At 35.4% G+C, this 11,477-nt stretch overlaps 1 protein-coding gene across 1 annotated transcript; it reads right to left on the bottom strand.

Moving 5' to 3' along the window:
- Positions 1-981: 981 nt before the first annotated feature.
- On the bottom strand, positions 982-1,187 carry LOC132515905 (ATP synthase subunit ATP5MJ, mitochondrial-like). The gene has a single exon (XM_060142271.1). The coding sequence runs from the start codon at positions 1,185-1,187 to the stop codon at positions 1,005-1,007; it is 183 nt and encodes a 60-aa protein (XP_059998254.1). The 3' UTR covers positions 982-1,004.
- Positions 1,188-11,477: the final 10,290 nt, after the last annotated feature.

Genomic DNA, 11,477 nt, shown 5'->3' with positions numbered 1-11,477 from the left:
TCTGAAAACTTGCTAAATTTACTTTTTAATTCTAGTACATTTTCTATTAATTTCTTGGGCTTTTTCTATAAACAGATGAGATCAGGCACATTCAGAGTGGTATGGCCGTAGAATTTTTCTATAAACAAAAACAGACAATGTGTGAATAAAGACAATTTATATTTATTCATTTACAATTGTAATGCCTTTTTAAAATGCCTTTAATTCCTTTTCCTTACTTTGTTGCCCTAGTTAGAAACAAGACAATATTGAATATAAGTGATAAAATGTACATTTGCATTACTCTTGTTCTAAGAGATAAAACAGTGTCTTTCACCATTAATTACAGTAATATCTGTCAGTTATGAAAATTCCCTTCAATTGCTACATTGCCAAGATTTTTTTCATGAATGCAATCTAAACATTATCTATTTTTTCTGAATCAATCAAGTTAATCATATATGATTTTTTCCTTTATTATGAATATGGTGAATTTCATTGATTGATTTTCAAATGTTAAACCCACCTTTTATTACCAACAGTAAACCTACTTGTTCATGGTGCATGATCCATTTACATATTGTTAGATTTTATTTACTAGTATTTTCTTAACGATTTTTGCAAGTATGTTTATGAGGGATATTTTTCTTTCATTATCTTTTTATGTGTGTTATGTGTAAAGACCGTCTGATTTGAATTTGAATGAAGCTGGCCTCATAAAGTGAAAAACACTCTCACTTCCTCCCTAATCAGGAAGTTTGTGAAGAATTTGTACAAGTTCTGTAAATCTTTGATAGAATTTACCAGTGATGCCATTGAAGCCTGGAGTATTCTTTGTGGGAGAATCAAATTTAATTTAATTTATTTAATAAAAATAGGACCACTCATATTTCTTTTCTTTTTGTGGGTCTCACAGGTACATTTATTCATGCACAAGGGCATCAGCACTGCTACAAGTCAACACGATGTCCCATGTTTGTGACCTGCCTACAACATAGACCAACATCCCATTCAAAGAAAGCTGGTTAATGATGACCATGAGCAGGCACAGGACCAGAAGCTTTCAAGGCTTTACTTCTTTTATCAGCACTCCTGATTTTATAAAAGATGAAGCCCATCAACCCCATTCCTACCCAAATCTCCTGGTAAACTTGGGTATAGCAGGGCATCATGGGGATCCAAACGTTCTTAATAAGGCTTTGAAGCATCTCGGGCACAGGATCAGCATCTCAGGCCACCCTAACTCACAACAGACAACTTGGAAAGGTCACTGAGTGCACAGGCGCTGCATGGGGCCTGCTGGGAAAGCAGGACCACTCATATTTTCTATTTTTTCTTGGGTCAAATTTGATCATCTGTGACTTTGAAAGACTTTATCAACTTCATGTAAGTGGTTGAAGTGATTTACACAAAGTTTCTCATGATCTTCCTTTCTTTACCTTTTAATACATACAGGATCTGTAGTAATCTACCCTTTTTAATTGTGACATTTTTTCTTGGTTAGTCTGACTAAAAGTTTATCAAATTTGTTTATTTTTTAAAAGCTTTTGGTTTCATTTATTTTGTTTTGTTTTCTATTTAATTCATTTTGGTTTTCATCTTTATTATTTATTTTCTTCTTTTCAATTTGGTTTTAATTTCCTCTTCCCTTTTAAGCTTCTTAAAGTGGAAGCTCTGATCATTGAATCTGGACCTTTCTTCTTTACCAATATAAGCATTCAAAACTATAAAACTCTAAGAACTACTTTAGTTCTATCACACAAGTTTTTATATCTTGCATTTTCATTCAGTTTAAGATATGTCCAAATTACCCCTGTGATTTCTTCTTTGATGTATTAGATATTCAAAAGTATGTTGTTTAATTTTTTAATATTTGTGGATTCTTCCATATTCATTTGTTATTTATTTCTAATTTAATTCAATCATGATCGTGCAAGATATGTTATATAATTTTAATCCACTTATATTTATTAAGACTTATTTTAAAGCCCAGAAAATGGTCTACTTTGATCATTGTTTCATGAACACTCAAAACATCTATTTTCTCTGAATATGAAATTTTAAGTTTGTAGACTTCTTTGTTTAGCTTGTTAAAGATATTGTTCCATTGTCTTCTGACTTGCATTGTTTTTAAGAAGTCTGAATTTTTTCTACATTTCTCTATACATAATTTTTTTCTCTTGCTGCTTTTAAGATGTTTTCCTCTTCTTCATTGGTTTCAGCAATGTGATTTGGCTGTGTCTTGGTATGTGTTTTGTGTGTGTGTGTGTGTGTGTTTCTCTTACTTGCATTTTATTGACCTTCACTATTATGTGGGTTTATAATTTTTTATCATTTTAAAATAGTACTGCTGTTATTTATCCAAATATTTTTACTGCACTCCTCACTCTCTATTCTTTCTTTCTGGGATTCTAATTGGTTTTATATTGGGTTGTTTGAATTTTTTTCCACAGGTTCCTGAAACTGTGTTTCTGAACTTTTATTTATGTCTTCCTTTCTTGGTAATTTCTATTGCTTTTTCTTCAAGTTAAATTATCTTTTCTTCTACAGTTCCTAAGTTGCTATTAATCTAATCCAGTGAAATGTTCTTTGCAGACAATGTGTTTCTTTTATGTCTAGAAGGCACATTTGTTATGTTATATCTTTCATTCTTCTCATTATATTCATGGTTTCTTTTAATCCTTGAATATATATGTAATATTTGTAAATGTTTTAACATTCTTGCCTGCTAATTCCATCACCTCTTTCATGTATGTATCTCTTTCTTCTGATTTTCTTCTGACTATTAGTGACATTTTCTGCTTCTTCATATACCTAATAGTTTTTGTTTGTTTGTTTTGTTTTGTTTTGTGGTACATGGGCCTCTCATTGTTGTGGCCTCTCCCATTGCAGAGCACAGGCTCCGGACACGCAGGCTCAGCGGCCATGGCTCACGGGCCCAGCCACTACGCAGCATGTGGGATCCTCCTGGACCGGGGCATGAACCCGTGTCCCCTGCATTGGCAGGCAGACTCTCAACCACTGCACCACCAGGGAAGCCCTACCTAGTAGTTTTTTAGTGAATGCTGGAGATTTTGAATTTCATGTGTGGTGTGCTGCATTTTTTAGCATTGAACATTGTTCTGTTGTGTATAGGTTACTTGTGGATCCTGTTCAGCTTGACCTGATTGAACTCTCTGTTTGATAGGGCAGGACTCAGTCTTTACTTTAGAGTTAGAGTGGCTCTATTCCTTAGGTATGGTCTTACGAGGGTCTCAATTGAGGGCCCAGGATGTTCAGTTAAGCTTCTCTGCTCTAGTTTGTCAAACACCAATGTCTTGCAGCCAAATGTAAACATCAGAACCTCTGTTTAGCTCACATTTCCCCATAATAGTTCTATGCCAGCCTTCTAATGCCTGGCTCCACATACGCATACCTTAGTATTCTGCAAAAGACTAAGAGATGCTTATGCATAGTTCTGCAGGTTTTATTTTGTGCAGCTTCCTCTTCTCTGCTACTCTGCCCCACAAGTTCCAGCCACATTGCCATCTCTAAATTTCAACATTTGTCTCCTCAGCTCATGCTTAAACTCTACTTCCCTATGCCATGTTTTGCAAAGAGCCTCTAAGCAAAAGCTCAGGGCAATCGTGGAGCTTAACTTTTGTGTTTTTATTCTCTCCAGAATCACAGTCTTTCACTGCCTATTGTCTAAAATCTGAAAACAATTGATTCATACGTTTTTCCCACTTTATTATTTTTTTTATGGTGAAAGGACTAATAACATAGTAGTTGCTGCCTCCTGAGTGGAAGGAGCAATATCTAATTGATGTTACACTTTTCTTTGTGTGCCATTTATCAATTTATTGCCCTTCAACTTCAAATTTGCCTTCATTGCTTGCTCTAAAGAAACTGAGCTGGGCCCTTGACAACTAGTACAATGTTAAGCTTTGTCATTTCAGAGCACTATTAGACACACTGCAGGAAGAAGGGACTTTCATTTCCATTATGCTCCATTTGGCAGTTTTCTTCAGCATGACTTGGCTTCACCAGCAGCAAGTTCCTGCAACATGGGCAGATATTCCAACATCCAGCTCTGCAGTGCATGGCAATCAATAGCACCCAAAAATAAGCAATTTTCCTCAGCATCCTTCTTTGCATAATAAAGTGTTTCCAGCAATATACTACCTTCAGAATAGCTTTCCCCAGTACACTAGAGGGCAGATTTCTGGCACATTCCAAAGTGTGGATTTCCACCAAGTTCTCCCAGCATGGTACATTGCAATGTCTCTGTCATACAGTGGGTTGATGCTGTGCCCTCTCCAATAAGGTCTGGATATTAGTCCTTATGCAGGAAGGGTTGTCTCTTCCTCAGGTGTTTGTTGAGTTTTTAACATTCATCTTAATTAAATTTTCTTGAATGCACACGAGGTTTCTGAATCAGAGCAGATTTCTTATTATGCTCACCACACAATCAACAGTCAGAATGACATTGGATCATTAGTCTCTCCATATTTGCAACCCTGCAAAGTGATATGATAAGAACCAGATGGAAAATGTATCCTACACAAGTGGCAGGACCATTCTGTATGCAAGAGATGGAGAAATATAAATGTCTTCCATTTATACAGAGGAAAGAGATTATTTTTCTCTCTCTCCTTCTGAGAGAGTCTCCTTGGAGACAGGATGCAAAGAATCCTTACTCTAATCTTTTGTTGTGCAAATAAACCTTTCCAGGAAGAAGATAGTAGAGTGTCTATGGCTTTTACAACCTAGAAATTTCTTCATGGCTCCAGGTTCCACCCCTTTTGAAATGTAAACAAGCAGAGAGATAATGCTACAATTTAGGTGCCTTACCAGAAATGTAACCTTATGGCTCTTGGGGAGATAAGAGAAGCTTATTGTATGGAAGCAATTAGCTCCACCATCAAAGAAACAAATGGTGTCAGACCTAATCCTCATTGTAAGGAGTAAAATGTTCCTAGGAGAAATGAAATCAAATCTTCTACTCTGATAGTGTATGCATTTCCATGGCTCAGGAAACTGAGGTTTTTATAGGATCACTAAAAAAATCTAGAGAAAATTTATTTCCCACAATACCCTATCTTAGCCCTAGGGATAGTATCTGTTCCTTATATCTGCTATTCTTTAGAATTATCTTAATTACTATCCAATATCTTATTGCTCCAGTTCCTTGTTATAGCTACTAATTCTTTATATTAAACTCCCTATTCAAATTACTGAGTGACATTTGTCTAATTGGGCCTTGACTGATATAGAATTATAACTTACCCTCTCATAATTATGAAGGTAACAAAGTAATTGCTACTTTCTGTTCAAAAGATTCAATTTGCACAATGTCATCAATACACTAGTACATGTGATATTCTATGAAATGTCATGACAAACAAGATTTCTGTGGTCTATATTATGACAGGGAGCAGTAGAATTGTCATAGCCCTAAAATGAGACTGAAAATACACTACTGGCACTGCCAGGTAAAAGCAACTGCTTCTGATTATACTTAAAATTTGTATGGAGAAAAAGTTATCCAGGTCAATAGCTACTTACTAAGTGTGACATGCTATGTGGATTTGCTCCAGTAACAACACTACATCTGGGACAGTAACAGCAACTGGCATCACAATCTGATTAAGTTTACAATAGCCCACAGTCATTTTCCAATACACATCTGACTTTTTCACAGGGCAAACTGGAGGAATTAAATAGGGATGTGATAGCTATCATCACCCCTGCTTTTTCAAGTCGTTTATGGTACCATTCATCTCTACAGTTCCCAAAGTAATGTGATATTGCTTCTCATTTACTATCTTGAGAGGGGGAGGAAATTCTAGGGACTTCCACTTAACACTTCCTACCACATGGCCTGTATGTCAGGGAGCCACTGTGGGGAATTCTACCAGTTACTGAGCATGTCTATTCTAATTTTACATTAGAGAACTGAGGAAATAATGACCGGGTAGGTCCCTGAACCAACTGATCCACTGTGTGTGAGACCAGAGCTAACACTACACCTATTACCTGATTTGAGTCAACACAGTGGAGCATCACAGTCTATCAACCAGTTTCCAAACCTATGTCAATTCAAAGATCAAGAGCCCCTTTACTGAAAGGGAGGCCAAGTCTCCTTGAGGAAGTACCCTGCATCATTAATACAAACACACACTGTAAATCTTCCACCAAACCTTCCCCCAAAGGGACCTATACCCATATACTAGAGTGACTTCACCAAGTAATAGGAAATACCAAGACCTTTCAAGGATTACTTGACACTGGCCCAAAATTTATGCTAACATTTTGGTACCCAAAATCTCACTATGGCTCATCAATCAAAATGATGGCTTATAGGGGTCAGATGGACAAAATGACATGCACTGTAGATGTCAATCAGCCTTTCTCCCCAGCTACCTTAGTATTTGTTCAAAGGCTCCCATGAACAAAATGGCCATGTTAGCAGAGATGAAACTTATACTTAGGCTCAACAATATGGACTTCCCCTTATCAAAGCTGACCTGGATAACATCATTGTTGAGCATCCAATCTGCCAAAAGCAGCAACCAATAATAACCCTTGAATATGACATCATTTCTTGTTAAGAAACAGCCTGGTGGCAGGTTAATGATAATGGACCTCTTTCATCATGGAAGGGGCAGAAATCTGTCTTTGCTGAAATAGACACAAATTCTGAAAATGGATTTGCTTTCCCTACCTGTAATGCTTTCTGCCAGTCCTACTGCCTGTGGACACTCAGAATGCCTTAACCACCATCATGGCATTCCCTGTAGCATTGCATCTGGTAAAGGAACTCATTTCCCAATACAGGAAGTACAGCAATGGACTCATGCTTATGGAATTAACTAGTCTTACCGTATATTCCATTATCCAGAAATAGCTGATGTATTTGAAAGATGAATGGCTTACTAATGACTCAGTTACTACACCAGTTTTGAGATATCTTAAAATGATAGTGTTCTGTTTTAAATCAGTGTATGTTCTGAATCGGACAATTATATAGTCAGAATTCATGGGTCCAGGAGTTAAGGGGTGGAAGTGGTAATGGCTCCTTTTACTCCCATTTCACTTAATAACTCACTTGCAGGATTTTTCTTCCTGTCCCAGCATCCTTAGCTCCACTGGTCTTAGTACTCATGGGCAAAATATTTCTAACCAGGGAATGGGACAGAAATAATTAAATTTAATTAGAAGGTGAGACGGTCACCTGGCCATTTGTGACCCCACACATCACTGAACCAACAGTAATCCTATGTTACAATTAATCCATTATATTAAACTTTCATTATTCAAATTGCTGTGCGATTTCTATCTCCTGAATGGACCATGACTGATAACACTTCTTTTTTACACTAAGCAGTCATATTTTCTAAGCACTGCTTTAGCTGAATCTCACAAGTTTTAATATCTTACATCTTAATTTCTATTCAATTCCAAATATTTTCCAATTTCCCTTATAATCTATTCTTTAACCCATCAGTTTTTAGGCTGTGTGTTAATTTCTAAACGTTTTTCCCAGATTTTTTTTGTTTGATTTAGAATTGAATTCCACTATGGTCAGAGAACATACTTTTTATTATTCCAATCCTTATAAATATATTGAGTCTTATGATTCATATGTCCACTCTTGCTTCCATGTGCACTTGAAAAACGAGTGTATTCTGCTGTTGTTGGTTGCAAGATTCTATAAATATCAAAAGGTCAAACGTACTAAAACGTGGAACAGCTGTTTTATATGCTTATTTACTGTCTACTCATTCAATCAATTGCTAAGCAAGTATTGAAATCCCCAATCAGAATTGTAAATTTATCTATTTCTCTCTTTAACTTAGTTTTTGTTTTATTTATTTTAGAACTCTATTACTAGGAGCATGTATATTTAAGATTGTCATGCCTTACTGATGAATTAGCTTTTTATTTTAATAAAATATCCCATTTTATTTATGACAATATTTCTTGCTTTGAAGTCTACTTTGTCTGATATTAATGAAAAATGAAGCTGGAAGTAAAGGCATTTTAAGATAAGTGAAAATTGGGATAATTTCTACACTACCAGAAATTGCTAAAGAAGTTCTAGAAGATATAACCCCTTCAGTACAATTAGAGTTTGCATGGTATATCTTTCCCTACACTTTTTCTTTCAATTTATCTGTGTATTTTTGTCAAATTTCTCTTTTAAATAGTGTATAGTTGAGTCTTGCTTGTTTTTATCCATTCTGACAACATCTGCCTTTTCACTGACATGGTTAGTACAGTTGACCCTTGAACACAGGTTTGAACTGCACAGGTATACTTATAGATGAATTTTTTTAATACATATATTGCTATGTTTACAATCTGAGGTTGGTTGAATTCACAAATGCAGAACCACAGATACAAAGTGTCAACTGTAAAGTTATATGTGGATTTTTGACTGCTGGGATGGGGGTAGTAGGGGTGTGTTGTGAGCACCCTTAACCTCCACATCACTGAAGGGTCAACCATATACCTAGGTTGAATACAGTTCTCAATACCATTGAATTTCAGTCTACTCTTTTACTATTTTTTCTATTTGTCTCATTTGTTAGCTGTTCCTCTGTTCCTTTATTCCTTCTTAAATATTAATATACTTCTTAAATATTAAAATACTTAAATATTTTTAGTATTCTATTTCTGTACTGCCTTCATAGGTATACCTCATTGCATTATTCTTTTCATTATTGTTCTATGGGTATGCATTCTTAACTTATTACAATCTTTCTTAGTTAAAATTGTACCACTTCTTGTTAAACAAAGGCATCTTATAACAATATAGTTATATTTACCTCTTTCTTTATGCTATAGTTGTCATGTATATGACATCTATATATGTTATAAGCCTCACAATACTACATCATAATATTGTCTTTAAATTATAATATATTCTTTAAAACAACTGAAAGAAAAACAAGATACCTTTGTTTACTCACATATTAACATATCTTCATTCCTCTTTATATATCCATAGTGATCTTCATTCCTCTTTATATATCTATAGTTTGCATCTTGTGTCATATCCCTTCAGTCTTAAGAAGTTCCTTTAGCATTTCTGGTAGTGTATAATTATCTCAATTTTCACTTACCTGAAAATATCTTTATTTCACATATATATGTAATTTTTGAATGGTACTTTTTACTGGATATAGAATTCTGACTTAACACTGAAAACGTCACTCAACTGTTTTCTGGTCTCTATTGCTTTCAATTAGAAGTCAGTGAAATTATTATCATTGTTCCCTTATATGTAATTTACCACTTTAACCTGGTGACTTTCAAGATTTCTTTTTTTTTAAATTAATTAATTAATTTATTTATTTTTGGTTGCGTTGCATCTTCGTTGCTGCCTGTGGGCTCTCTCTAGTTGCAGTGAGCGGGGGCTGCTCTTTGTTGGGGTGTACAGTCTTCTCATTGTGGTGGCCTGTCTTGTTGTGGAGCATGGGCTCTAGGTGCATGGGCTTCAATAGTTGTGGCACATGGACTCAGTAGTTGTGGCTCATGGGCTCTAGAACACAGGCTAAGTAGTTGTGGCACACAGGCTTAGTTGCTCCGCAGCATGTGGGATCTTCCCGGACCAGGGCTCGAACCTGTGTCACCTGTATTGGCAGGTTGATTCCCAACCACTGTGCCACCAGGGAAGCCCTCAAGATTTCTTTATGTTTGGTTTTTAAAGATTCAGCTCTGATGTACATAGATTTGATTCTTTTTATTTATCCTGCTTGGGATTCACTGAGATTCTTGGATCTGTAAGTTTATATTTCCCACTAATTTGGCCAATGAATCTCCGGATAGTTTTGTGACACATTCCACTCTCTGAGACTCCAATTACATGAACATTAGAATTCTTGTATTGTTGCATGAATCATTGAGATTTTTCATTCATTTATTTTCTGTTCTTAGATCAATAGAAATTATTGAATTTGATCTTCAAGTTAATTGACCCTGTCTTTTACCAATTACAATTTTCTGTTAAGAAGATTAGTAAATATTTCATTTCAAATATTTTAACTTTCAGTTCTATAAATTCTATTTCTTTCTTATTACAGCTCTCATTTCTTAACTGAGATTCCACATCTGTTTGTTCATTAAGAGCATGGTTTCCTATAAATCTTTGAACCTATGTATACTACCTGCTTTTAAGTCCCTGACTACTAATTTGGGCCATCTTAAAGTTAACTTATGCAGACTATCTTTCTCTTGATTATGGGTCATATTTTTCTGTTTATTCCAATGTTGAGCATTTAATTGTATAATGGGCATTGTGGAGGATACATTATAGAAATACTTGGATTCATTAATCTTGGTGCACTTGCCATCTTTGAGTAGGCACAATGTCAGGAAGTCTCCCTACAGCACACTGTTTGGACTTACTAAATTCATTCACCTTGACCTGAATCTTCCAATACATGAACGGATGAAGTCACCAACTGAGTCATGTCATTTTCTTCTTTGGGGTTACACGGTACTCTGTGTATAGTACTAATCGCACTCTACTGAAATCGGCTGCAAGTAGACTGTGAGCTACTCAAGAGCAAGGCTCAGGTCTTATCTCTGCATCTAGTGCCTAACCCAGTCCCTGATACTCAGAGTGGATATGCATGTCATATTTGTTGATGTAACAAAATGAATCATTTAAGAAGTCAGAAATCATACAATGCTAACACAAAATTCACAAAATACTGTAATATGTGGGTCATTTAACTCTTTGTTAACTCAAAGACTCTAACATAAGCTCAGTTTCAACTGACAATATCGATGAACCACAATACAAGGTAATTTTAAATGCTTATGGTAAACATTTAAAGAAATATATTCAAAGGCAGGAATGAAAACAGAACATTTCAGTAAGAGTCTATCAATACTGACTGAAATGAAGCTCCAGTATCTAAAACATGAAGTTTACTCATTCCTCATACCTTATTCCCTGATTAGAATAAATTGTGTGTGTGAGTGTGTAAATTCCCTGATTAGAATAAATTGTGTGTGTGTTTGTACATATGGATGGAGTAACAGAAAGAGCATGGAATTTAGGATTAATAGATCTGTAATTGAGGCTCCATTTTTAGTCCTACTTCTATCTCTAATTGTGTATGTGCCCTTAGGAACGTCCCCAGTGTATTTCTCTAAAAACGAGGTAGTAATATTTATCTTACACAGTGCTGTTAGTATAAAATGAGGTCATGAATGTGAAAGACCTTTGTGAACTGTAAAGAGTTACATAAATATTAGGGATAGTTATAAAATAATTCAAATAAAGCATTATTATCAATACCTTTGACCATGGCATTCATCACATCTAAAACTCCCAAATGTTATCTCTCCCCTCACAAAAATATACGTGCATACTTACACACACATGCACGAACACATACGCTACCACACATGTGTACATAATTCATTCAGCAGCAGCATCAAAACTGATCTGGGATCTTGCACCTTTTAAATATGCCTTTTTAAAAATTAAGCCCTGTGGG

This window comes from Lagenorhynchus albirostris, chromosome 2 (assembly GCF_949774975.1).
Source record: "Lagenorhynchus albirostris chromosome 2, mLagAlb1.1, whole genome shotgun sequence".
Classification (NCBI taxonomy): Eukaryota; Metazoa; Chordata; class Mammalia; order Artiodactyla; family Delphinidae; genus Lagenorhynchus; species Lagenorhynchus albirostris.
Note: the sequence above shows the minus strand (reverse complement) of the source record. Positions and strands in the feature narration are given on the sequence as shown.